We start from the raw sequence: 27,320 nt of genomic DNA, 5'->3' as shown, positions 1-27,320 counted from the left end.
GTGTTTGGGTGCAGTGCTGACAGAGATGAAAGGCTTTCATCCTAAACAAGTCAATTTATCCTGGGAGTCCTGGCTTTACTAATAGCAATGACCACAGAATGAATTGTGGCTTTTCATCCCTTGTTCTTCTGTCCTGTTTTAAGAGCACAAACATCAAACCATGTGTGGGAGATGTTTCTTCTGCACAAATCAGCTTTGTAATGTAACTTGGATGCTTCAAAGTCGGGGAGCCTTTTAAGTTTAGGGCTGTGGTGGTTCAGTGGGTGATCTGTAGCTGTGATTTCTGTCCAAGGCAGCGTTGCTGTCCTTCAGCTTTCTTCTCATAATGGAGTTAATGGAGCAGTGTGTGGCAGGATAAGGAACCGGTGTAACTGTGTGTTTTTATGGAGGTGTTAAATGTTAACTTTGCTGCCATTGATTGAAGATTTACCCCCTTGGATCCCTGTTAGTTCCCAGAAATAACTGTCTGGGCAGAGCTGGAGGCTCTGGAGCCAAGCACATGGGAGCACTCCCACCATGGAGTGGTGGCAGCTGCTCAGTGCCCTCCCTCTCCTGACTGTTCCAAGGCAGGGATGGGGTTGGAAGCGAAGACCAAGAGGTTTCTTTGTTAATGAACAGGGTGATTTTGTGTCTCCCACAGGTGGCTTTGCAATAGTGTTTCTGGTGAGGACGAGCAATGGGGTGAAGTGTGCCCTGAAGAGGATGTACGTCAATAACGAATACGACCTGCAGGTCTGCAAGAGGGAAATCCAGATCATGGTGAGTCACTGGGCTGTGCTGGGACACCACACTGCAGTGGAGTGCTGGGAGAGCCTGGTCACCTTCTGCCTCTGATCTCTGTAACATCGGGTCACAAACTGCATTTTCTTAACAAAACTGACTTCTTAGCAAAACCTGAGTCCTGGAGTTATGTGACCAGGAAAGTCTAATATTGAATTATTTCAAATGTTCCAGTGGACAAGCAAAACCTGGTAGCTAAAAAACCCAGGGAGTTTCAGGAAAATGGGGGGAGAAAAAAAGCTCCTGTGTCAACAGGCTTAATGGGAAAAGGAAGAGCTGAAGAGGCAAGCATGGCTGGGGATGCTGGAATTCAGTCCGACAGTCTTCAGTTGAGAGCTAAAGTCTTCAACCTGTTAGACCTCATTAGAAAAGGCTGATGGTTCTGATGTAGCTGTGTCTGAACTGCAATCAGTGCAGGAATGGCAGACCCCCATACTGAGATAAATCTATATCACAGCAGCTTCTCCTCCTTTGGGGCAGGATGAAGGTTATCTTGGCATCGATGGGGTTGGGAGATTTAAACAGTGTTTGTGGGGTGGTTACTGTCAGGGCTTTTGAAATGGGAAAGTATCTGTAATGAGCTCTGGGATATTTCTCTAGATTATATATATACAGGACTTATATGATAGGGTAGCTGTTTTAAACTTTGCATCTCTGAACAAAGACAAAATGGAGATGATCCAAATAGATTTGCAGCCTGGTAAACATGGGAAGTGCCACTTCTGAAGTTGTATCCAAAGATATTGATAAACGTTTAGAGCAGCTGCAGGTGGGGAAGGAAATATAAAATACATAAAATCCTTGTTCTGTGAATTTACCACATAAGGTACAGGTTTGGGGTAGATGATCATATCAGAAACTCTTACCTGTGGCAATTCTGGGTGTGATTTTTGAAGTAGCTTTAATGAGGTTAATACCCTTAAAGTGAAGTGCTGGTGTTTGTGATAGCACATTGAAACTTTGGGCATGGTTTGTCATCCCCATGGCTCCGTGGGAAAAGTTGAGATCAGATCTCACATCAAAGGTTTTAGCTGTGCTCACAGACCTTGTTCACTTGGGTTTTACTTGCTGGTGCTTTCTGTTGTCTCTGTGTCTTTGGTGCCTTTGGAATGTGTGGCTCACCTGGAAGGTGGAGGGTGAGGAGGACCCTTCTTACTCAGCAGGTCCTCTTGCTCCTGGACTGGATCCTAGGCACTCATCTTTGTCCTAAAGGGAAACAATTCCTTCTTTCCCAGCTTTTCTTCAATAAGGAATTATTTTAAACTTCGGTTTTTGCAGCCCTACAGTGTCAGAGCAGGATGTGTCCAGCAGAACCTTGATTTCCTTTATTGGTGAAGCTGAGCATCAGACTGGCCTGTGTGTGAAGCTGGAATCCCAAAGAAATGACTTCTCCCTGCAGGTTTAGCATGTTGTCCCCATGGCAAGGGGGGTGGAACTGGATGATGTTTAAGGTCCCTTCCAACCCAAACCAGGCTGTGATTCTATGAAAAGTCATTGATACGAGAACCTGTGCTTTAACCCATCGGGTTACTTAAAATAAGGCACTTTGAAAAGCAAGGTTAAGATTTATTTTGTTGGTTTAGTGGATTTTTATAGTGAAGATTCGGGATATTTTTTGTCAGACGAGACAAATAAGTACAACATGTCCTGCATGGCCACCATCACCATCTGCCCTGTGCAGAGGAGGAGCTCTGGGGGCTTAGCCTGGGAATGTGCCAAAATCTGGACCAGTCCTGAACAGGTTAATGCACCAGGCTGGCTGTTTCTCTCCTGTTTGTCTCAAATCTTTCTGGAAGGAAAACAGGTAGAGACAGAGCTCAGGTTTGTTCAGGCTCTGCGTTGTGATTAACCCAGAGTGACAGGAGCCTGTGCAGCGTGGAGGAACCAGAGCAGGAGGTTGCTGCCCTGCATGGCTGGCTCATGGCTGGAATTTCTGTGCCTTGCAGCGGGACCTGTCTGGCCACAAGAACATCGTCGGGTACATCGACTCCAGCATCAACTCCGTGAGCAGTGGGGACGTGTGGGAGGTGCTGATCCTCATGGACTTCTGTCGGGGTGAGTGTGGGCTTGGCGTGTTGGCCATGGGTGGGCCGCTCCTTCAGTGCCTGCAGGGAACTTGCACAGCATCTTCCTTTAAAAAAAGAAAGCTGTTCCTAGGCCTGGCCCTTTCTTGGCTGCCAGGAAGCTGTTCTGAACAAAGCAAAGCCAGAACTGGGGGTGGAGAAGTGGACTGACGTGAGGCTGTGGGGACTCTACTCGTGGGATTGGTACCACCTTTACTCCTGCCCAGGGTAGGCCTGGATCCTTTCCATTGTGAAGGAGAACCCTAAAGTACATGTTGCTGTTGTCTGTAGGCTGGTCCACACAAGAAGTGGCTCTTCTAAAGCTCCCAGACTGTGGAATGAAATTTTTCTTCTCTTTATGTTGCATTGCAAGCTTTGTTCCATTTCAGCCTGACTGAGGGTTGTTCTGGAAGAAGTGTGACATGGATAATGTGAAGCCAAAAAGCATTCCTCTTACCTCTGACCTTTTTGCTTGGCTGTCTGTAGCCAGACAGGCTCTTCCAGCCGTCCCAAAGCTTTGATCTTTGTGGCTGGGATGTGGTGCTTGGAACATGATGCGTGTGCTGGGCTCAGGTGCCTCTCTCAGGAAGAGTGTTTAGCAAAAATAATGTTCTGGCCAGGTGACCTCAGAAGTCTGTGGCTGGTTTGGATGGTGGCAGTCAATGCAAATAAGTATTTTTGGGCCTGTCTGGCTTTTGACTGAAGCTGAGTGCATTGCAGCAAGGGCATCTAGATGTTAAAATGCCTTTAAACATGAGCAGTGCAGGTTTCTGTTCTGCCATGTCCTCTTTGCTGCTTTGGGTCATGCAGGAATCTTGAGTGCCTTGCACTGGGTTTGTTTGGTGCTGAAAGGAAGACCCTGCTGTGTAGTTTGGCTGAAGGAATCATTCAGTAAGCTCTTTGTAAGCTCAAACCTAACTCTCCCAAGGAATAGTGTGGTCAGTGGGCCTGGCAGTGCCAGGGGATCCCTGCCCAGCTCCATGTGCAGAGCCCACCATGGGGGGAACTGCAAACTGAGCGACCACAGGCACTTCCTCCAGCTGCATTGGCCAAGGCTGGGGCTGATAAGTAAAATCCATCTTTCTAAGGAGTTTCCTTCCATCTGAAAGGAGGAGAGCTGCAAGATGGCATTTCTGACGTGGCTTGCTCTTGCCAGATGCTCTGCTGAGCACAGGCCTGCCTCTGTCTGCAGCACTCAGACTGGAATGGTTGTTACACATGGATTTTCCTTTTGTGGCAAACGGTTTCCAAACCAAATCAGTGTCTTTGTGTGCAGAACCACACTCACTTTGAGTGTAAAATGTTCACAGCTGTACTATTTATTAAACTGAGTTTTTCTTTCCTACCGTGGAAGTTTTCCGACACTTGTGATGTGGAGTGATACAGTTCTGCTTGGCCAAAGCCTCAGAAGGGAATTTGTCTATACGGGGCATTTTGAGGGGGAAAGAACCTCTGGATTGTTTTGGAAAGGCCTTGACAGCAACAAAACCTCAAAGCTGAGGCCAATTCAGGACTCGTTCATGAAAACTTGGTTTTGTTTGTCTGGAGTTTCCCTTGTTACAGATGGATTTTTAATTTCTTTGCCAGTTGACAACTTCAGCCAAGCCACTGAGTGTGTGGGTTTTCTGAGTGTCTCCCTCCCTCCCTCCTCTTGCTTACATGTGGCAAGCTAATCTGTGGACTGTGGGTGCCCCAGATTCAACCTTTTATTCCTCTAGTTGGACAAAATAAGTCTTACTCGGAAGAAAAAGAGAAAATTATGTGGCTTAGTCAGTATAACTTGAGTGCTGACACAGCCAGGGGAGGGTGGGCTGTGGGAGCTGGTGTGATGCTCTGGAAGCTCTGCCTGGAGCCCAGGTGAGCTGTAACACCTGCCCAGGTTATGCAAACCCTGGGATTTAGGGGAGGAGATGAGAACAAAACAAGCTGAGTAAGCAGACTGCAAAAAGCCACTGGGGAAGGTTTGTTATGAGCTTAATTTGAACTCGTGAGCTCCTCATGTGCCACCTGCAGAGCCCCAGTGTGGGGAGCAGAGTAGGACAAGGGTGTCTGGGGCACTGGGGCTCACCCTGTGTGCCTGTTTGTCCCAGCTCACCCTGTGTGCCTGTTTGTCTGAGCTCACCCTGTGTGCCTGTTTGATGGGAGCTCACCCTGTGTGCCTGTTTGATGGGAGCTCACCCTGTGTGCCTGTTTGATGGGAGCTCACCCTGTGTGCCTGTTTGATGGGAGCTCACCCTGTGTGCCTGTTTGATGGGAGCTCACCCTGTGTGCCTGTTTGTCCCAGCTCACCCTGTGTGCCTGTTTGATGGGAGCTCACCCTGTGTGCCTGTTTGTCCCAGCTCACCCTGTGTGCCTGTTTGTCCCAGCTCACCCTGTGTGCCTGTTTGTCCCAGCTCACCCTGTGTGCCTGTTTGATGGGAGCTCACCCTGTGTGCCTGTTTGATGGGAGCTCACCCTGTGTGCCTGTTTTGTCTGAGCTCACCCTGTGTGCCTGTTTGATGGGAGCTCACCCTGTGTGCCTGTTTGATGGGAGCTCACCCCGTGTGGTGTTTGATGGGAGCTCACCCCGTGTGCCTGTTTGATGGGAGCTCACCCTGTGTGCCTGTTTGTCCCAGCTCACCCCGTGTGCCTGTTTGTCTGAGCTCACCCTGTGTGCCTGTTTGTCTGAGCTCACCCCGTGTGCCTGTTTGATGGGAGCTCACCCCGTGTGCCTGTTTGATGGGAGCTCACCCTGTGTGCTGTTTGATGGGAGCTCACCCTGTGTGCCTGTTTGTCCCAGCTCACCCTGTGTGCCTGTTTGTCTGAGCTCACCCTGTGTGCCTGTTTTGTCTGAGCTCACCCTGTGTGCCTGTTTGATGGGAGCTCACCCTGTGTGCCTGTTTGTCCCAGCTCACCCTGTGTGCTGTTTGTCTGAGCTCACCCTGTGTGCCTGTTTGTCCCAGCTCACCCTGTGTGCTGTTTGTCTGAGCTCACCCTGTGTGCTGTTTGTCTGAGCTCACCCTGTGTGCCTGTTTGTCCCAGCTCACCCTGTGTGCTGTTTGTCCCAGCTCACCCTGTGTGCTGTTTGTGCAGGAGGGCAGGTGGTGAACCTGATGAACCAGCGCCTGCAGACCGGCTTCTCCGAGAGCGAGGTCCTGCAGATCTTCTGTGACACCTGCGAGGCCGTGGCCAGGCTGCACCAGTGCAAGACCCCCATCATCCACAGGGACCTGAAGGTGAGCTCTGTGCTCCAGGGGCCAGCAGGGAGTGTCGGAATAACCCAGGATGTGGGGGCAGTTTGGGATATAAGGAAGATGTTAAGCCCTTAGAGAGTGTCCAAAGGAGGCAATGAGGATGGGGAAGGGCCTTGATTGGAAGCCCTGTGAGGACACTGAGGGGACTTGGTGTGTTCAACTGGAGAAGAGGGGACTGAGGGGAGACCTCACTGCAGTTCCAACTGCCTGGGCAGGGGCAGAGGAGGGGCAGGGACTGAGCTCTGCTCTGGGGGACCAGTGACAGCACCCAGGGAACGGCTGGAGCTGTGCCAGGGCAGGGTCAGGTTGGATCTCAGGGAAAGGTTCTTCCCCCAGAGGCTGGTTGGGCACTGCCCAGGCTCCCCAGGGCAGTGGGCACAGCCCCAAGGCTGCCAGAGCTCAGGGAGGGTTTGGATGATCCTCTGGGGCACAGGGTGGGACTCTTGGGGATGGGCCTGTGCAGGGCTGAGGGTTGGACTGGATGATCCTCGTGGGTCCCTTCCAACTCAGCACATTCTGTGATTCTGTGATCCTCACTGTCTGCCTGCTGCCTACGCCAGTGCCGTGCTTCCCTCGTTAGTAATGAGGAAAAGTGGGCATGAATACACCTCTCTATTGGAAGATAAAAAAAGAAATGAGCCTCTCATTGCTGCTCACCATATGTTTACCATCTATAGATCTCTTTAAACACAAATGTTTGTGAATAATTCTGGTTTGCACACGTGCCAGAGTGTACTTGATGAATTATTCACAGTGACTTTCTACCCCCTGAAACGCCCTGGATGATTTAAGGTTGTTCACAAAAAATATGCTATGAGGTTGTTACCTGGACCCACATTAAAAGGAGGTGTTGGCCGTGGGGCAGGAGTTGTTAGGAGCTTTTGGAACTGGCCTCTAGAGCTCTGACCATGAAAGTGTGTTGTAAAACTGTGCATGCTTAGCTGGGAACAGGGCTGGGCCTGCAAGGAGAGCTTGGGAAAAATCCCATGCCTGTAATCAAGCAAACAAAAAGATGTTCCCTTTCCTCTCAACGAGCTCGTAAAATGCCGGAATAAAATATTCAGCCAAGAAGGAAGGAGGCTGCTGAGCAGATTTGAAATTCAGATGTGCTTTGTGGGGCAGGTTCTATTTTCAGAGCCCTCACAGATGTTTGTTTGTGCTGCATTGTTTTTTGGGAGCCAAAGATGCCCCCGTACCAGGGAGAGCCAGGTGGGGCAGGGGCAGGAATCGGCGGGGTCTGGGGTGGGTTGGCACGTTTGAAGTGATGGGGACTCCACTGCTCAGTCGGTTTGGACAGAGAAATAACTCCTGTGTGTGTTTTTCCAGAGGGAAACAGGTGGTCTCCTATCAGTTTGAGGCCTGGGTTTAGAGCTGGTAAAGTCTGTGGGCATCTTGCAGAAGTTTGTGTAGGCCAGGAAAACTGGGATGAGAGGATGAGGAACCTCATCCTCTGAGGAACAGGAACCTCTCCAGCTGACATCAACCCCTGCCGTTACCTTTCTAGTGAATCCCTGGGGTTTTTCACAAAGAACAAACTCATTGTGTGGCCTGGGAATGAATCTGGGACATCTGTGCTGGGTTAGTGAGTTGAGTGTTACTTTCTGCCCTGAGTTGCAGTTGAAATGGGCTGTTGGGGTCTGATAGTCAGCTCCCACTGCCTAGATCAGGGAGGTTTTGCAAGGCCTGGCTCTTGGTAAGCTGTGCCCAGAGTCAGAGTTGGCTCTTCTCTGCTTGGAATCATTTTCTGGTTGAATAGTGTATTATTTCTGTCGTGGGGACCTCTGGGGATCTAGGCACGAATGCAGAATTAATGATTTATATATATTTTGACTTCATTTGAGTTAAAACTGTCAAGGGGGAGTTGCAAAGCCAAGAGAGACTAAGGACCAAAGAAGATCTGTACAGGCTCTGGGTGTAAGGAGGGTGTCCATCCTTAGGTGTTTTCTTGGGGTGAACATAACCCTGCTGAAGAGGGGGCAGATGTTGATTTTGGAGGCAGCCGCCTGGGGCTTGGAGGCCTTTTGTTGCCTTGCAGCTCTTTGATGTGTCTCTGGTGCTGGAGGTTCCTGCCAGCAGCAGGGATCCTGTGAATGAGCTCTCAGCCCTTTCAGACAAGCGCAGCTGGAGGAGTCTCAGTGGCCTGTGGCTCTGGTTTTGAATTAACCCAACAGCCTTTGCCTGAAGCAGAACCACCTCCTGTTGGCACAGTCTCCCTGGTGGGAAGTGACCGAGGGACAACAGCACCTTTCCCCAGAGTTTCTGTAGGCAAAAGGGGCCATCTCACTGCGAGTGAGGACCACGAGAGGATCCCGTGTCACCCCTGTGTGTTAAGGTTTTCCTGCCTGGTCTGAGTAACTCAGGTGCTGTGCCAGCTGCCAGTTCAGGCTGGGATGTTTCATTTCTTCTGCTTTGGTTGCCACAAAACCAGGTGTATATTGATGCAACTTTTTCCCTAAAATGCAGAAGCCTCTTGTGTGCTGCTGGTGCCCCAGTCCAGACCCCTCTGAGGAGGATTCACTGGCAGTATAATCTTTACTGGTTCCTGCAGGGACTTTCCTCACCCTTAGGGTTCATGGGCCACTGCTGCTGCAGGCCAGTCCTAAAAAGTTTATTTTTGTTCTCCTTTCTGGGGTAAGATCAATTCCTGTATCTTTAGTTTAGGCCTTCTGACAGTGCAGAACAAATGGCCAGACCTTATGGCAATCTGTTATATCACCCTGGCTGGGAAGTCTCTGCTGCTGTGTTGGAATCTCGATAAGAAACTAGACCTGTCAGACCCCAGAGGAGCAGGGTTTAGTGAGGTGGAGGAAGGGCAAAATCTGCCTAGGGCTGATGATCCTGATTTACACAACTACCCCGTACCTGGGGCAGTTGTTTGCGTGGCTTGTTTTATATTTAACCTCGTCTTTCCAGTCTCACATCTCATAACTCCTGTTGTTCAGAGCACCAACTTAGAACCAGCTTGGATTTCTGCAGGGAGAGGTCTCCCATTTCTACCTGTGGTGCTTCTGGTGGTCTGAACGCCCTGGTTCCAGGAGCAGGTGACTGGATGGCAGATGAGCAGATGATTTCCCTTGTAGCAGCTACACAGCAGGATGCACCAAAAACTGCGTCAGGCAGCCCAGAGGATGCTGTTGATGCAAACCTCTTTCTCCTTTCCTTCCCCTACTTTCTGCAGTGCCCAGGGGATTGTGCTCTCAGGATAAGGCTTTAGTTTCACCTGCTTTCCTCTTAGCCCTTATGTGGTGTGATCAGACAGTCCCACTGTGCTGCTCTCACCTCTCTGCCTTCCATCACTCTTTGGAATGCCAAGTCTTGCCCTGATGCCACCAACAAGCCTGGGATTTCTTTGGCTGGATCTGTTGAGTGTGATATGTAGAATTGTTCAGTCCTGTAATGGTAAAACCCTCCTGTTGGCCATGTTTGGAGTGTTCCTGTGCCAAAATCAGTCAGTGCTCTGAGGTGCCACGTGGCTTTCGCTCCGTGCCAGGAAATGCTCCATGAGCTGTCAGAGGGGAACAGTGAGCAGTGCCAGGGGAGAAAGGGCAGTTGAAACATCTCTGAAGAGATCTGAAGGTGCTGGAAAGCAGTCAGGAAGTGTGCCCTGGTCATGCATCCCTCCCAAATCACCTCCTGAGCTTAGGAATACTCGCCTTAAAGCCCTTGCTCTCAGGAGAGGGTAATGGGTGTTGAATTTACTACTTAAAGCCCCAGTCCTTATCCCTTCCCAGCATGTCTGTGCAGGGGGTTTTATACTTTAGTTCTGTTTTAGCAAAGAAGCATTTAGTTTGGAAAGACTGAAGCTACGCTCTGTAACCAACAAAACTTAAAGCAACTCATTGTTTCCCTTAAAGGTTTTTGTTTGGGGTCTAAGTCTGACTTTATGTCGAAGGTTGCACCCAGAGTTGTAAATGCTCAGCAGTGCTGGGAGCTGGAGTGCAGCTTTTTGGGAGTTTGACCAGAAGAAGACACCTCCATACTCCTTTTAAAGACGCTTTTCTCTGGCCTGGCAGGCAGTAGCAGTGATTCAGGAGCTTTGTTTTGCTGTATTTATTTTTTCCTTTTGGTGGCAGTTACTGACCAAACCTGGTTGCTGGATAGTCCAGTGCTGACGTTTAACAAACCTTGCAGGATGTTTCAGTGAAAAATCACCTCAGACTTCTCAACCAGATAAAGAGGGAGGACTCTTCTGGCAATGCTTGAGGAGTATTTGCAGCGAAGAGGGAATAACAGTCAGTGTGGATGTGCTGGGGAGAACATCTGTGTGCAGTGCTTTATTCAAAGCAGATGGATGGCAGGGGGAGAAGGGGGGTGTTTAACCCTTGGTTCCAAGCCAGCCTTCTCCCCCTCAGCTGCTCTAATTTGGCTGCGTTTTCTGATGCTTAAAATGCTGACTCCTCCTTTTTCTTTCCTTCTTGTAAGGCTCATCCTTGATGGGGAGCTCCACTTCCAAAGAGTTTTGTTAGCAAACGCTTATGTGGGGTTTTTTCTGAACTGTGTGAGCAGTGTGTCTTATTTCGCTGTTGTATCTGAGCATTTGACACTGATTGAAGATAAAGACATGAAAAATTGTGTGTTCCCTCCAGAGAACATGCTGTTAATGCCTCTGTACAGATGAGGAGTGGGAACACAGGGCTGCTCTGCCGAAGCAGAGATCTGAACCCAGGGTTTTACACGTTTCAAGTCTGTGTTGAAACATTCAGGCAGTTTGCTAGGTTTTTTTAATGCATGATTAAGTGTGAGTATTGAGGGAAAGGCAGTGTTTCTGCTGAGTTTATTTATTTTTTCAACTGTCCCAGGTGTTTGTTTCAGTAGTTGTTTCAGTTGCCTGATTCAAGGTACCATATAATATTTGAAGGGAAAGGGATCATCTCAGCAGCCTGGAGGAACCTTGGCTGTTCCAGCCCCTGTTCAGGGACTGTACCCAACACCTTCTGAGAAGGGGCACCTAAAGTGTGAGCATTTTGGAACGAGACCCTCAGGGACAGGGGGAGTGCAGGCAAAGGCCTAGAGATGTGTTTGAATTTCACACAGTACAGAAGTGTGTGTGTTGTCATGTGTTTGCCTCCTCTCTGTCCCGTGGACAGCCCTTTGCACAGCTGGGGACAGTTGGATTTGCTGTGCCCTGTTCAGATGCCAGAGCAGGGGCACAGCAGCACAAGGACACTGAGCACCAGAGATGCCAGGCCACTGCTCTTGTCCTGGTAGTCCTGGCAGAGGCAGAAGTGTGCTTGCAGGAGGAGAAGGGAGGGGTGGCAGAATAGAAGGCAGTGTTACAACTGTGCTTCCATCATTTGACTTCTATTTTAGGGGCTGTGACAGAGGCTCGATGCCTGTTTGCTTTGCTGTCGTGTTACGCCTTCATGTCAGATGTGTCTGAGATGTCTTCAGGCACTGAAAACCTTGGCTTGTGGAAAAAAAACCCGGAATATTTTTTGTGTCTGAGTGACTCTGTGTCTGTCTGTGACGCTTGTAGGTTGAAAACATCCTGCTGCACGACCGTGGCCACTATGTCCTGTGTGACTTCGGGAGTGCCACCAACAAATTCCAGAACCCCCAGACGGAGGGGGTGAACGCGGTCGAGGAGGAGATCAAAAAGTAAGTGTGCTTTGCCTTTTCAGCTCGGGCCTAGTTTGTGTTTGAAGGATAATTTTGTCTTGTGCTGGGATTAATTCTGCTCAGGCCTGCTGCAGCAGCTTGGCCGTGCTGCATGGCAGTGTGTGCTGCAGGTAAATGAGTGCCCGGGGGAAGGTGGAACAGTAAATTGAGTTTGATGTAATTGCTTTGGAGCTGAAGGACTGAGCGTGTAATGCAGAGGAGCTGCCCCACCTTGCAGGCAGTGACCTGTTCTGTTCTGTGTGGGGTCACTCTGTCTCTGTCCTTCATCTCTCTTGGTTCCTTTGAGCTGCCAGGCAGGGATGACACAATCCCTGTCCTTCCTCACAAACCCGTGCAGTGACTCAGGGCCCCATCTCGGCTCTGCATGGGAAGTGTCAAGCCCTGGAAGGGATTTAATCCAGCTCCTTCTCCTGTCCCATCCACAGCCAGCTGTCCTGGCAGCATCCTGGTGCTCCTGGGTGCTTCTGCAAAGGGGACTTCCCTTGCAGTTCAGCAGGACCTGGATCAGGGATGGAGCACACTCCTGGTCCTTGGTCTTGCTTTAGTTTTAACAACATCACTGCTGCCAACTTGCCACCTCTGTCAGTACAACATCCTGGCTGGTTAGAGATGTGTGCAGAGCCTCCTTTTTGTTAGAATGCAGCTACACCTGCTTGGATTTCCTAGATTTGTTTGTTTGGAGTCATCAGAGCTCTCCTAATCCAGTGTTGCAGTCCCTTTGGAGTGCCCTGTTTGTACCCTTAAGCCTACAAAACCTCTGCCTTTAGTGATGCTTTCCTGTGATCAAGGTAAGCAGCAGGCAAAGTGCCACAGCAGAAATTACAGACTTGCTGATAGGAAATCTCATCAGCAGAGTCTCTTAAACTCTGGTGCAGTTTCCAGCTGTACTGTTTGTGGGGATCTGATCAAATGAGGCAGATTCCAGCTCTGGTTTGAGGTACACAATGGCCCTTCCCTTGCTTACAGTGGCTCTAAGAAGGAGTCCTGGTGTGAAATCTGTTTTTTAGGAGCCACATATTCAGTTACAATCTGTGATACAGTTGGCCACAGCCCTGCAGTGAGGACACTGCAGAGGACAGTTGATTACTGACCTTGTTAATACTTTGCATCCTTGAATATTTCTGTTGTAGTTCTTAAAATGACTGTGCATTTTTGTGAGTGAATTCCTTGTTTTAGAATGTATTGTGGTTACTGTTTTGGCTTTCCAGGGCAGTTTGCAGGGGTGTTTTACTGTTAGAGGTAGAGGTAGTGTTTGAGGTATGTAGCACATGATGCTGTTAAAGATTTTTTTAAATAGATATCTTTAGTATCTTTTTCCCTAAAATGAATAGGGAAAGAGAGAATTTGGATGTATTTGGAACTGTGACACAGTGAAAATGCCTCTGATACCCCTTTTGAGCTCCCTGATGGATGTTTCTCTGCAGGTACACTACGTTATCCTACAGAGCACCAGAGATGGTCAACCTGTACAGTGGCAAACTCATCACCACAAAAGCAGACATATGGGTATGTATGGAAACCACTGACACCCCCAGCCAGGCTGCAGCTGCTTCACTGCCATGAGGGCAGGGAAACCGGGCTAACCTGCTTTCCTGAAGAGCCTGGGCATTTCTGAATGAAGAGTTCCTCTGCTGATGTGTCTGAGTTCCTGCTGAGCAGGGGGGCTGATGGATGAAATGTGTGTGCTCCTCTCGTGGGGTTTGAATTTATGTATGAAGCTCCAAGATTGAACAGGGCAAACCTGATTTCATATCTGAAGAGTTAAAGCAGAAAATTTGGAATATTTTAGTTTCTCGTGCCTGGGTTGGGGTGTAGGCATGTGAGATAGAGGTTACTGTTCAGAACTGAATAGAAACCTGAGCAAATGGACCTGCTCCCTGCAGCAGGAGTGGGTGATCCTGTGTAACACAGGGCTGAGTTGGCAAACTGGCCAAAGGCCAAACTCCTGCACTGCTATTCCTGCTGATCAGGGCAATCCTGCCGTGCTCTTCATGGTGAGAGCAGAATCCAGCTGGAGTGGAATCCATTCCTGGCTCACCTAATCCAGGGTGGAAGGCTTCCCTTCGGGTGGGACAGTGGTGGAAAAGAGTCTGTGCTGTTTGGAGCGTAGAGGCAGTTCAGCAGATGTGTTTGGAAGTGTTTAAAGTGGTAACTGGGAGCGTGTTTGTGTGGTTTCTGGAGCCCTGAGCTAGGAAGTAACACAGCAGAAGCAGAAAAAGGGTTTTGATGTACAATAGCTGTGCACGTACAAGAGGGAAAATTGCTGGTGTGACACCTGCTGGGAAGAGTCCCCTGCTCTCAGGGAGCTCAGCTGGAGTTGGGAGCAGCAGCTCCTGTGGGAGCACATTTCAGCAGGAATCTGTGGGATCAGGCACAGCACTGGGTGGGAGTGGAGAGGGAAGGTCCAGCTGTGAAAGGACAGTCTGGGCCTCAGAGGCAGCCTGAGGAGAGCCAGGATTTGCACTCCTTCCTCTGATAATGGGAAAGGTGGAGATCCAGGGGCTCTGCTCTTCCTGGCATGGCAGGAATTCTGTTCCTGTGACCCTTGGAGTGTCCAGACCAGTGTGTGTGTTGGTGGGCATAGGGAGCCTCAGTTTCCAGTCCTGTTCCAGTGCTTGTCCTGCTGCAAACCTTCCTTCCCTTCAAACCTGCTGAGGTGATTGTAAACCAGAGAGCAGTTTAATTGAGAAACCCTGTGACAGAGGAGATGAGCTGATGATGAGTAGTTTAGGATTAGGAAATGTTTCCTATTCTCCCCTCTGAGGTGGTGGGAGTGTTTCATAATTAGCCCTTTGTGCAGAAATTGTGTTTTCTTTTGCAATAGGTGGTGGTTCTTGCTGCCAAAAGCAGCACGGCAGTGGAGGGAAGGGTGGTACAGCCTGGCAGGCTGCAGAATGAGCTGTATTTCCCAGGCATTTATTTAGAACAGCTGAAAGGTTGTTTGAACTTAAGCTTGGAAACAGTTTGGGCTTCTCTTTGTCAGAATAAATGTATTAATGATGATGGTTGCCATTTATTTGTGCTGTTCCTTTGCTTTTTCCTCTCGGTGTGTGGCAGAAAGAGGCTTTGCCTGCTCAGTGACATGAAGGGCTGTGCTCTGCGGAGCCGTGCGGGGCTGATGATACACAGTCCCCCAGAGCAGTGTCTCCCTAACAGGGGAGAGCTGAGCTCTCCATGGGTGTGTCCTACCCTGGACCCGTGTTCCAGGTCCATCCCAGGGGTGCTGGGTGCAGGCCTGACATCACACAGGACCTGGATACCCAGGCTGGAGCCCCCTCCCTGTCTGTGCCGTGGTGTTTGAGCTGTGCTTGGCTGTTTGCTCAGTCCCTGCTCTGTTCTCTCTCCCCAGGCCCTTGGCTGTTTGCTGTACAAGCTGTGCTACTTCACCCTGCCCTTTGGGGAGAGCCAGGTGGCCATTTGTGACGGCACCTTCACCATCCCGGACAACTCGCGGCACTCGCAGGACATGCACTGCCTCATCCGTGAGTGTCCGACAGGGACAGGCAGCTCCCACGGGGCAAAACCCAGCACAGGTGTTCTGTTCTCGTGTTCCCTGCTCCCACAGGAAAACCAGCAGTTCTCCTCTCCTTCTAGGAGACTTGCTTGCCCAGGGGTTGGTTAAAGTGATCTTTTAGAAGCTTAGGAGATCACTCTTGGAGGGCCAGCTGTGACAAAGGGGTTTCTGTTTGGCCAGGCTGGGGTGAGCTCTGGGGAAGGGCAGGAACACAGACAACCGTTTGGTTTGAGTCCTACAGGAACTTGCACAATAAGCCTATTTATGCAGAAACGTATTTCTCCAGTAATAAATCTGTTTGGATAAGGAACTGAAAAGAACCACAGTGACTTAGACTGGTGATAAGAATTCATCTTCTGTGAACTGGGAAGCAGAACTGAAATGATTTATAAATAACCCACTGACTAGAGTGAATGTGTAATTAAGTGTACAATGCACTACTCTTGGCAAAGCTGGGGCAGCTCTCTTGTTTCCAGCACAGCATTTGATTTTTTCTCTTCCTAGCCACAATCTTGACTCACGCAGAGTTGGATGTGTTTGCAGAGCACCCTGGTATTTTCTTTGCTCATGTGGGGTATTTGTGCAGTGGTGTCTGTGGCTGCCTTGTCCTCCTGCCCCCCTGACACACCGGGGCTGGATCAAGCTCTTCTCCCGTGGGTTTACTGGGAAGTACAAAGTCAAACCCAGTTGCTATTCCCTGAGCAGGCAGCATTTCCCCTCCTTGCCCTGGAGGCAGATTGGTCATAGCTGTGTTGGAAAACGTGTCCTGGTCCATCCTGGCTGTCTGTCCTGCCCCGTTCCCAGCTGAGCCCACGAGCAGCTCAGCCCTGCTGAGCCCTGACCTGACCAGGTGCTCTGAAGGAGGCAGAGCACCCTGTTAGCCCTGCTTGTACCAAATGTACGATCATGGAATGGTTTGGGTTGGAAGGGACCTTAAAACCATCCAGTCCCACCCCCTGCCACGGGCAGGGACACCTTCCACTGTCCCAAGTTGCTCCAAGCCCTGTCCAGCCTGGCCTTGGACCCTCCCAGGGATGGGGCAGCCACAGCTCCTCTGGGATCCTGTGCCAGGGCCTCCCCACCCCAATCCCGAGAAATTCCTTCATTCTGTGCAGTCTGAGGAGCTGCCACAGCTGGCTCATGTGCATCTGTCTGCTCTGTTTCTGATGTCACATCTCTGCCTCTTCCAGGGTATATGCTTGAGCCAGACCCTGATAAGAGACCTGACATTTATCAGGTCTCCTACTTTGCATTCAAACTGGCAAAGAAGGAGTGCCCAGTGCAGAACGTCCAGGTGAGCAGAGGGGGGGACTGAGGGAGGCCTCTGTGGGAGGAGGCTGGGGGGCAACTGCCCAATGCTGAACATTTTGCTGTATTCTGTAGGTTGTTCCCCAGTTCTGTAATTAGGAGAGTAGTTTTTTTTGTGTTTGTAATTATCAGTGCTGTTTGATTTAGATTTTTGGGAGGATGAGGGCAGGAATCAGGGTTTTTCATATGTTACTTATTCCTGTTTGTCCCTGATTTACCTCCTCACCCAGTCACCAAGTGTGAGGCCAACCAAGAGATCTTGTGCATGTGAACATGGAAAATTAGGCCATGCTTGGGAAACCAATTTGATTTCCAGGCACACTCGTCACAGCGTGTGTAGTTTGGGTGCAGTTGGGTTTAAACACAGCAGTTTGGGGTCTGTTGGCTGGCTGGGACTTGTATTTCAGTTGCATCAGTCCTTGCACAGCCATCTGCCCCTTCTCAGTGTGTTCTTAGAGGCTTAACTGAAAAATATTTGACAGTTATTTTCTTACGATGTTGTGGACACCTGTGACAGACATTTTATTTTGTTGTTTCCAGGTAAATAGAAACCTGCTTTTTTCTCCCCATGTTCAGATGGTTATTTATGGTCTTTATGAATAAGAGATGGTTTTGGTACTATTATGCCCGTGTTTTATAGCATTATTAATAAAAATTGTTGCTGTTGTCCCCCAGGTTTTCTTTTAAAAATGCCCAGGTTGTGCTATGAACCTTTGTGTTCGTGTTCCCTGTGTAGTAAATGGTCAAAAAGATGAGCCTTTTCTTTTCCCCCTTGTAAAGACTCTCCCAATCTACTGTCTTCCCATGACATGAACTTTGAGGAGTTTGTCGTGTGTCCAGCATGAGGAAAAATTGCTTTGGGGATCCCCCAATCTCCCTGTTTTATTATGATGCTTTTGCAAATTATTTCTGACTCTGTTTTCTGCCCTCACAATACCAAATTGGGTGTTTTTGGGATCTGCAGAACTCTCCAATCCCTGCTAAACTCCCAGACCCGGTTAGAGCAAGTGAAGCTGCTGCAAAGAAGAGTCAGCCCAAGGCCAGGTACCCCCTGCTTTGTGCTCCCCTCTGTGTTGTGCCTGTCGTGTCTCTCTGTTGATCAGCAGGGGTGTGTTTGCTGCTCCCCTGGGGACAAACACCACGGTCCTGAGAGCAGGAACGACCCCGGGCTCTCTGAGCTGAGGGCAGCAGATGCAGATAAGGGGGGGTTTGTCTGCAGGGGGTGGGATTTGGGGGATGTTCAGCAGGACTCAGCAGCTCTCTGTGCCCCAGGCACTGCTCCACAGCAGCTCCTGGAGCTCCTGCACCTGGATGGATCCAGCATGCCATCCTTCCAGAGGCACGGGAACACCTGAGAGCAGAGTCAGGGCAGAGACTGCAGCGGGCCTGGAATGGCCCCGGAGAACCCAGATCTGCTGAGAGACTCAGCAGGGACTGTGGCTGAGTCTGCCCCTCGACAGACCATAACCTGAGCCAGGAGTTACTGCACGAAATGACTGGGATTTCTGCAAGAGTCCTGGAACTCCTTTGGGGGAAAACACAAAAGCCCAATTGCTTCCATCTGAAGCGCTCAGTTAGTGGGGAAACAAACCACTGTGCTCTGTGGGTTTTATCCTCTCCTGCTGCTGCTTGCTCTGCTTGTGGTTCTGTGATTGAGACTTGTAAATTGTGTTGGACAAAGCTTGGGTGTGATTTTGGTGCAGAGAGCAGTGCACAGTGGGCACTCCAAACCCAGCTGCTCTCCTCAGACTCTGAAATGGGATGTCTCCCATCTGCCAGTCCCAGCACGGTGTGTTTGGGTTCATAACTGAGTGCAGTTACTCTCACTTTGGTCAGGTCAGTGAGGTGTCAGGAACAATCTCCTATCATAGCCACTGTATCCACAGAAGGGCAGGGGCTGCTTCTCTCTCCTGCTCTGCATTTTTGGAGCTCAGTAAACTCAGAGGAGTCCAATGACCCGATTCTGGGGTAAATGTACCAAAGTTAAGGTGCATCTAAAGATGGCAATTTAGACAACCCTGCCCAAAGGTACCAGCTGCTCCTGAGCTGATTTGTGTCCTTCATCTGCTCCCTCAGAACTCTGAGTGGATTTAACAATATGTTGTATCAAATATTTGAATGAACTGAGTGCTTTTGACAAGTCCCAGCTGTCCAACAGGAGAAGATGCCACAATTGGCAGAGAAGTCAGAGCGACAGTGTTGGGTTAATTGTTGTGAGTGCATCCGGGAGGTTTTGTTGTGTGTGGTGTGTCCAGATGCCCACGAGTGTTTCCCCTTTCCTGGGCACACCCAGCTGGAGTGTGGAGGAGTGTTTAACCTGCTGTGTATTCCATGCACTGGCTGTGCTCTCAGTGCTCTCCTTTTCTTCCTCCCAGGCTCACAGATCCCATCCCCACGACAGAAACATCCATAGCCCCCCGGCAGAGACCTAAAGCAGGGCAGACCCAGCCCAACCCTGGGATACTGCCCATCCAGCCAGCCCTGACGCCCAGGAAGAGACCCACGGCCCCGGCAGCCCTTCAGCCCCAAGGTGAGGCCGCTCTCTCCCCCTGTGCTTCCTGTGGGCCCTGTGCCCCCCAGGGCTGTGCTGCACCTCGATCTAACACCCTTTTGGGTTTTCTGTCCCAGCTGCAGGCCCGGCTGCCCTGGGCAGTGCCCAGCCTTCGCTCCCTGCCAGCACCCCCCAGCCCAAAGCAGCCCCCCAGCAGCCCCCGGCCCAGCCCCAGGCCAAGGCAGCGCCGGCCCCGGCCCCGCAGGCACAGCCCCAGGTCCCCTCAACACAGCCCCAGGCCACCCCTCAGCATCAGCAGCAGCTTTTCCTGAAGCAGCAGCTCCTGCAGCAGCAGCAGCAGCAGCAACAAGCTGCCTACTACCAGCAGCAGCAGCAGATGATGCAGGCGCAGCAGGTGGGTGAGCGCGGCCGGCTCGGTGTGTGCCTGCGGCGTCTGCAGGGCTGAGTCCGTGTATTTATGGCATTTTACAGAGGTATATTATGTTGGGGGGGGAATAGGGGCAGGTTTTAGGCATTTTCCAGTGCATCCCCAGTTCTCCAGTAATATTTACTCTCTACAGCTCCCTGAAAGGAGGTTGCAGTGAGGTGGGTGTAGGTCTCCTCTGCCGCGTCTCCAGTGAAAGGACAAGAGGAAACAGCCTCAAGTTGTGCCAGGGGAGGTTCAGATTAGATATGAGAAGAAAGGTTTTTCACTGAATGAGTGGTCAGGTCGTGGAATGTGTTCACAGTTGGACTGAATGATCTTGAAGGTCTCTTCCAGACTTGATGATCCTGTGCTACACAAGACTGGCATTTTTAGCTGTCAGTGTGGAAGGCCTTGGGATAGTTTTGTCATGTACAAACATAAAATCAGCGGTGCTGGTTGAGATGTTACAGCTCCAAGTGTTTCAGGGTCTTGAAACACTTCAGTGCTCAGCTGATGAGCAGAGGGTACAATTTATGTCCTTTTTGTGCTTCCAGAAGCCTGAGGTGCCTTTTCAAGGGTAAGATTTGGTCTGGTTTTTGGTAGACTGTGGTGATAAGAAGGTCTGTGAACACATGATGTATTACACAGAGATGACACTCACATGCTTATCTGAGGTGTTCATAGCAGCACAGATCTCTGCTAAAGGATGTTTAACAGTGGAAGCAAAGTCTGAATCTTCCTATCCTGGGGAAAGGATGTGGACCTGTTAGAGCAGGTGCAGAGGAGGCCATGGAGATGATCTGGGGACTGGAGCCCCTCTGCTCTGGAGCCAGGCTGGGAGAGCTGGGACTGTTCACCTGGAGAAGAGAAGGCTCTGGAAAGACCTTAGAGCCCCTTCCAGGGCCTAAAGGCAGCTTATGAAAAGGAGGGAGAGGGAGTTTCTATACAGGCAGAGTGTGACAGGGAAAATGGTTTTAAACTGACAGAGGATGGGGTTAGACTGGATGTTAGGAAGAAACTCTTGGCTGTGAGGGTGGAGGGGCCCTGGCACAGGTTGCCCAGAGAAGCTGTGGCTGCCCCATCCCTGGAAGTGTCCAAGGCCAGGTTGGACGGGGCTTGGAGCAACCTGGGCTGGTGGAAGGTGTCCCTGCCATGGCAGGGGGTGGGACTGGATGGGGTTTACAATCCCTTCCAACCCAAACCATTCCATGATTCTGTGAAAGGTTTAGAGTCGATAAATGTGGAGGAGGGAGTTTGGGAGCACAGGACAGTCTGTGCTGGGGGAGCTCCATGAGTTTGGGAGCACAGGACAGTCTGTGCTGGGGGAGCTCCATCTGGGCAGGGGTAGCAGGGACAGGATCTGATTTCAGAGCAGGAGGCCGTGTCCCACCACCCCTCTGCAGGGGGTCTGCAGCCACTTGCAGTGCCTGTAAGCAGTGCTGTGCTGGCCCCCAGTCCTGCTGGTGGTTCCCAGTTCCCAGGCACACCTCAGGCACCTCAACCGCCGGTTGTTTCCCAGTTCCCAGGGATGCAGCAAGGAGCCCCTGCACAGCAGCAGCTCATGCAGAACTACTACCAGCAGCAGCAGCAGCAGCAGCTGATGGCCCAGCAGGCAGCCATGCAGCAGAAGACAGTGGCAGCAGCTCAGCAGAAACAACAGAGCCCGGCCCAGCCCCAGGCCCAGCCCAGCACGGCCCAGCCTGCACAGCCACAGGAGCAGGTGGGAGAGCCTGGGGGAAGGGATGGGGCACTGGGATCTGGGGAGAGCCCTGGGGGAAGGAACAGGGCAGTGGGATCTGGGGAGAGCCCTGGGGGAAGGAACGGGGCAGTGGGATTTGGGGCACTAGCAAGTGCTCCTCTGCCAGGTCCTGTATGCTGGGTATGTGCCACATCCAGCTCTTTTTGGACCCACAGAGCCCAGGCAGTAAGTGCCAGGGGAGAATTACATTGGATATTGGGAGAATTGCTTCACCCAAAGGGTTGTCCAGCCCTGGCACAGCTGCCCAGGGCAGTGGTGGAGTCCCCATCCCTGGAGGGATTTAAGAGACACGTGGATGTGGCACCTGGGGACGTGGGTTAGTGGTGACCTTGGCAGTGCTGGGGAGTGGTTGGATTTGATGACCTTAGAGAGCTTTTCCAACCCAAACCATTCCATGATTCAGGAGCCTGCTGGCCCCAGTGTGTTCATACTGACGTGTCAGCACTGACCTTGCTGCCTCAGAGATGTGCAGTTGCTTGGATTTCTTTTTCCAGTGGGATGCTGGACTCCAGAGTTGTGCTCTGGGTCCACAGAAAGAAGATGAGTAATGGATGAGTAAAAGCAAATGAGAAGATCTAAGTGGCTGCTTAATGCAGCTTCTCTCCATCCCTACCCTGTCACGTTGCCACAGAAGGCATGTGAGAAACTCTCTTAAAAATTAGTTGTACTTAACACATCAGGATGGGCACCAGGCACAAGGAGTTACTTTAGGTAACTCCTTGTTTGGAAAAGTTCTGTCTGATGTTCAGAGGAAGGCACAAAACAGCTTCCTGGCTGTTTCCAGCATTGGGATAACTTTTTAATGAATGCTATGGGAAGGAGACCTTTCAAAGGAGACTTTTGAAAGCACCGTATCTAAAAATAAATAGATCAATCATCCACTTTACTAATCATCTGAAAGTGCATCCAAAATAAATGCTCTTTACTTGATGGAAAATATGGCCTTGTGCAGGAGGAACCAGCAGCTGCCCACAGGGAGGGGCAGGAGCCTGGAGCCAAAGTGCTCTGCAGAGCTTGTGGGGGAAACCTGTGCCTTTTGTTTCCATTCCTGTGCAATCTGATCCACTCTTTCTGGTTTGGGGAGCTCAGAGGAGTGTCCCTAACTCTAGGGGTGTGTTGGGAGGAAAGCATGGCCAGCAGGCAGGAGGGAGCAGCCCTGTTACTGTGCTGTGCCAGGCTGCAGGGGTACAAAAAACAGTGTCTGATAACAACCTGCTTCGGGTACTTATCCCTGAAAGTGCTCAGGGCCAGGCTGGACAGGGCTTGGAGCAACCTGGGCTAGTGAGTGGCATCCCTACCCGTGGCAGGGGGTTGGAACAAGATGATCTTTAAGGTCTTTTTCAGCCCAAACTATTCTATGACTCTGTTCCACACTGTTGGAGCCCAGGCTGAGGGTCACTCTGTGCTTGCTGTTCATGAGTTGCCAGTGAATTCATCTCTCCAGTGGTTCCTTTGAAGTGACACCAGGAATTCATTTGACTAATCAGCTCCATCAGCCCTGACCTGGGCAGTGCTGGGGGAGCAGTTTGCTCTGCTCCCTGATGTGCCTCAGGGCTCTGCCATGTCCCCCCCTTGCTGTTGCATTTTCAGCCCTAAGCTGGTGCTGTGGGTGGGGGACACTTGGAGCTGTTGTGTTCCTGCTCTTGTTCCTGTTCTGCTGAATGACCCAGGGCAGGTCAGTTTATTGAAGTTGGTGGGAGATTTTCAGCATGTGCAGACAGGTTTTGAGTGAGGCCCATTATTACCCTGTTCCTTTTAGAGCAGAAGTGCCTGAAATGGAGCATTGAATCAGGAGCTTTGCTGTGATTTGCTAGCACGAGAACAGCCTTAATTTTATTAAATCAGCTGGCTTGAAAATGAGCCTTGTTCCCCTGGTAGGCTGATCAGAATGGACACATCTGGACACTTCCACTCCTGCAGTCAGGAGGGAAAAACAGTGGTTGGCTCATCTGAAAAATGATAGTGAGGCCTGGTCTCTGCAGAGCAGAGTCTCTGAGCAGAAGATACCAAGCCAGGACCTGTCAAAACCTTTTCACGTTGGGTGATTTCAGCTTAATAAACTCTGCCTTCCCTTCTCTGTGATTTCAGTGATGCCTTTTTATCTCTCAGCACCAAATGTCCTGTTCTGCAGTGACCTACATAGTGGGATGAGGTGGGTGACCAGGAGAGGCAGGTCAGGGACTGGATCTGCCAGGAATGCAGAGGAAAAGCAGGAGAGTTCACCATTGTTTGCCTTGTCCCGCTGAGGTTCAGCACCACCCTGGGGGTGTAACTTTCCTGTTGCCCTCTTAGGTCTTTCCAAGTGCTTCATCTTGGTTGGAAATGGGCTGGGAACAGGGAGCCAGGCAGGGGAGGTGACATGCACAGCTTGCTGCTCCTTGCATTCCAGTTTTCCTGCTTTAAATCCAGCCATGATACCTCACTGACAGACAGACTGAAAAACCACACAATCAGAAGTGATGCTGTTGTTTATCACTACAAAACCATATTTGAAGTATTTATGAGTGTAACACAAAGACTGAGGCAATGGAAAAATAAGATCAATGTGAGGAAACCCCTTTCAGTTTCCAAGGGGTTTGTAGGTGGGCTGTCTTGGCTCACACCTAAACCAAACATGCCTGGTTTTCTCCTCCAGATTTTAATGATAAATGGTGCTCCTGTGGTCTTTTGTTTTCTTTTTTTTTTTTCCTTCCCCTTAAGAGAAAGTTTTTTGCACAAGATTTCTGCACAAATTTTCCCCCCCTCAGGGATTTGGTCCCAGTCATACATTACCTGCTGAAGGCAGTGCTGCCCTTCACCAAATCCCCATTCCCTGTGTCCCCATGACAAGACTCCTGTGCGCTGTGGTCTGATTTCTTGTTTTACCTCTGCTCTGGATCTCTGCCCCTTTGCCTGTGAGCGAGTTTGAGCCCAGCCAGCCTTTAACAGATGCTGATGGAGGCTTTGCCTCCAGAGCTGCACCACAGCAAGGGGAGAAAGTCTCTGCCTGTGGAACTGTGGTAATCCTGAAAGAGTGCAAAGCAGCAAATCCCCCCGCCACGACTCTCCTGCGTGTCTGTTTGTCCCCTCCAGCCCGTCCCCAGCCCGTGACCCCAAGGTCGGGTCCTCCAGCACGGCCCTGCTTTCCCCTCCCCAGCAAGGCCGCTCTGCTCTGCTCTCTCCCCAGGCCCAGGCCCAGCTGAGGCAGCAGCAGCAGGCTCAGAGCAGCCCGTCTCCCACGGCCCAGGGGCAGAAGCTGGGCTCCCTGACCCCGCCGTCGTCGCCCAAGGCGCAGCGCGCGGGGCACCGCCGCATCCTCAGCGACGTCACCCACAGCGCCGTGTTCGGCGTCCCCGCCAGCAAGTCCACCCAGCTCCTGCAGGCAGCGGCCGCCGAGGCCAGCCTCAACAAGTCCAAGTAGGTGCTGGGGATGTGGCCTCAGAGGGCAGGGAGGGGGCTGGGGAGCCTCTGGTTGTCTCTGAGATGGAGGCGGGCACAAACCTCTGAGGGCTGAATGAGTCTTTGCCTTCCCAAGAAACCAGCTCAGGGCTTGGCAGAACGTTGCTGAAAAACTTGCCAAGAAGTCCTTCTGGGGGGTTCCACACCCTTCCAAAGCCCAGGGCCTTCCCATGGATCATGGTGTCATTTCAGCTGTTCACCAGTAGCCCTGGTGCACTCCTCACGCTTCCTGCTTGGCATCAGTGCTTCCTGGGAGTTGGACTTGATGATCATGGAGGTCTTTTCCAACCTTAATGATTCTGTAATTCCCCAGGAGTACTTGCCAGGTCACTTTTGTAGTATCTGCAGGCAAGAAACCTTCACCTGAGCACTGCAGGTGATTGTTTCTAAGGGGATGCTTGTTTTAACCCCTGAGACCAGGATGCTCATCCAGCTGAGGAGCAGCTCAGGCTGAACTGTTCCCGGATTTCTGGGCATGCAAGTGCAGCAACTGGTGCTGAGTGTTTCAGTTAGGAAGTAACTACAATGCAGTAGCTTGGAGCAGCTGGTAGTGCTGGCCAGAGGATTTCAGATGGGTTATTAATGACTTGTTTGGTTGGGGTGATCACATCCAGATCTGCTTCCACCACACCCTCGGGCTCCCCAAGGACCTCTCAGCAGAATGTCTACAACCCACCCGACGTGTCCACGTGGAACCCGTTTGATGATGATAACTTCTCCAAGCTCACAGCTGAGGAGCTGCTGAACAAGGACTTTGCAAAGCTGGGTGATGGTAGGTCTGTGGGGATGGTTTAACACCTGCCTGCTCTGGGAAGGGAATGGTGATGCTTTGGTCCAGTGTTCCTTAGGTGCTCCTTATTACTGTGATCCTCCTTCCCACTTCCCTTCTGTTTGCTCAGCAGTTCAGTGGTACCTCAAAGGCAGAGGTACCAGCTGCTTTTACACTGGCCCTGCTCAGTTGTCTGTAGAAGCTGTAGCTTAAACTTTGCTTCATCTGCAAGTTGGAATTTGCAGGAAGGGGCTTAAGTCACACACTGAAATAGTGTCCTAACCAATATAGATAAGCAGCCTGCTTTCAGAATGGAAGTTTTTCCCCTAACTCAGTGTCTGGCATTTCAGGGAAAGCTCCAGAAAAGGTGGGCAGTTCCACAGAGAACCTGATTCCAGGTTTCCAGCCGGCTTCGTCTGCAGCCCAGGCAGACGCGTTCGGGGGCTCCTCCTTCACCGCCGGGTCAGGTGAGTGAGTGAACGTGAACTGCAGGAAAACAGCAGCTCTTGGTCATGATCCCTTTGAAAGGGAAGTAAAACTGATATCAACTGAGCTGGGCCTTGGCACCAAGAGCTGTAGGGAACAGGTTGACACTGCAGTAGAAAGGAAAGGTAGAAGAGTGCGTGTCCTTGTCACAGTTGGGTGGCAGAGGCAGGAGGCACTGCCTGTAGACAGAGGTGAGGAAAGAAACTAAGTGAGCCCCTTAAGTTCACAAGAAAGCTCCTTAGTGTGTTTGAGTTCCATGGAGCTCATAATTAGAGGTAAAACATGTTTTGTGCACTGAGGGAATTGGCCTCGGAGACGTTGGTCGGACACGCTGGAGCTGTCAAGCTGTTGGAAGGAGGAGAGGAGCAGGGATAGGAATGTCTCTGCTGCAGAAGGAGGCTGGCAGGGATGAGTGAGCAAGGAAAGTCCTCAGAGGACAGCACAGTCTCATAATTGACATGTGAAATGATGAAGGCAGTGAGTTCTGCACTGGCTGTGCTGTGTGGGTCCAGAGGCCCCGAGTCCTTGGCTGGTCTGAGGGGTTGCTCTGCAGAGGCCTCTGCGTGTGGGACCTTGTCTGGGGTCTCCTTTGGTCTTTGGGTCCCAAGGTTTTGCCCTGAGCAGCCCAAAAACCTCAGTGAGTGCTGCTGCTTGTTAGTAGTTGTTCAGCATCAGCTCTCACTGAGTGCAGCCCAGACCTGCCAAGCACAGTGTAGGAAAGCTGCTTCAGGAGCTCCAAATGCCAGTGATCCTCTCCCTGCCTTGGGCAGTCCTTGTTACTGGTGACAAATGTTTGATGCCTCCCCATGAGAGCAAAACAGCCCTTGGTGAGAGGAGTCTGGGAAGAGACTGAAGAATCCTTTGTGGGGCAAGAAGTGACAGATCCATTTACACTTATTTCTGTTTATAAAAGGAGCTTCAGAGGAGCTTGTAACTGAGCTTGGTACTGTCGGCTCTTACCTGAGAGTTAAGGAGTTAAGTCCGTGGAACAGGAGCGCTCTGGGGAGTTGCTTTCTGCATTTGTCCAGCTGTGAGCAATTTATGGTGTTCCATCAGCCTTTGTGGAGGGGTGTTGAGCAGCAGCAGCCCCAGACTCAGCTGTAATGTACCTTCTGAAAGCCTGAGGAGCCTCTGCACGTTCTGGGCTTTCCAGTCACTGTTCTGTGTTCGGTTCTTTCAGTGGCTGTCTTTGAAATGTGCCCTCGACTCTCCTGTCCTGGGCTTTGCACAGGAAGGTGTCTTGGTGCTGGGCTGGACCCTTCCAGCCCTCCTCTTTCTTTCCTCAAACACAGGAGTCTTTCCAGGCCTGTCTGGTACAAGATGCTGCGTCTTTTATTCCAGACACAGAGGCCTGACGTGGGCTGTGTATCCTCTGCTGAGGCTTTTCACCTCTTGTGCTGCTGTGAAGGGAGATAACAGGCCTTCCCTGCCAG

General features: G+C 50.9%; 1 protein-coding gene across 10 annotated transcripts in view; it reads left to right on the top strand.

Moving 5' to 3' along the window:
• AAK1 (AP2 associated kinase 1) overlaps window positions 1-27,320 on the top strand; it is an 84,185-nt gene that overhangs the window by 25,009 nt on the left and 31,856 nt on the right. For 9 of the 10 annotated variants that reach the window (XM_064637717.1, XM_064637716.1, XM_064637725.1 and 6 more), the window contains exons 3-16: window positions 641-759; window positions 2,727-2,835; window positions 5,916-6,058; window positions 11,553-11,674; window positions 13,120-13,201; window positions 15,045-15,177; window positions 16,400-16,503; window positions 17,482-17,561; window positions 18,893-19,047; window positions 19,146-19,423; window positions 20,955-21,155; window positions 24,361-24,590; window positions 25,247-25,404; window positions 25,752-25,868. In XM_064637717.1, coding sequence (XP_064493787.1) covers window positions 641-759; window positions 2,727-2,835; window positions 5,916-6,058; window positions 11,553-11,674; window positions 13,120-13,201; window positions 15,045-15,177; window positions 16,400-16,503; window positions 17,482-17,561; window positions 18,893-19,047; window positions 19,146-19,423; window positions 20,955-21,155; window positions 24,361-24,590; window positions 25,247-25,404; window positions 25,752-25,868 — 2,031 coding nt within the window. The remainder of the gene's footprint in view (window positions 1-640; window positions 760-2,726; window positions 2,836-5,915; window positions 6,059-11,552; window positions 11,675-13,119; window positions 13,202-15,044; window positions 15,178-16,399; window positions 16,504-17,481; window positions 17,562-18,892; window positions 19,048-19,145; window positions 19,424-20,954; window positions 21,156-24,360; window positions 24,591-25,246; window positions 25,405-25,751; window positions 25,869-27,320) is intronic. The other variant, XM_064637718.1, reaches the window with a different exon arrangement.

Source organism: Pseudopipra pipra, chromosome 28, assembly GCF_036250125.1.
Source record: "Pseudopipra pipra isolate bDixPip1 chromosome 28, bDixPip1.hap1, whole genome shotgun sequence".
Taxonomy (NCBI): Eukaryota; Metazoa; Chordata; class Aves; order Passeriformes; family Pipridae; genus Pseudopipra; species Pseudopipra pipra.
The sequence above is the reverse complement of the archived record's forward strand: the minus strand, read 5'-3'. Positions and strand labels throughout refer to the sequence as shown.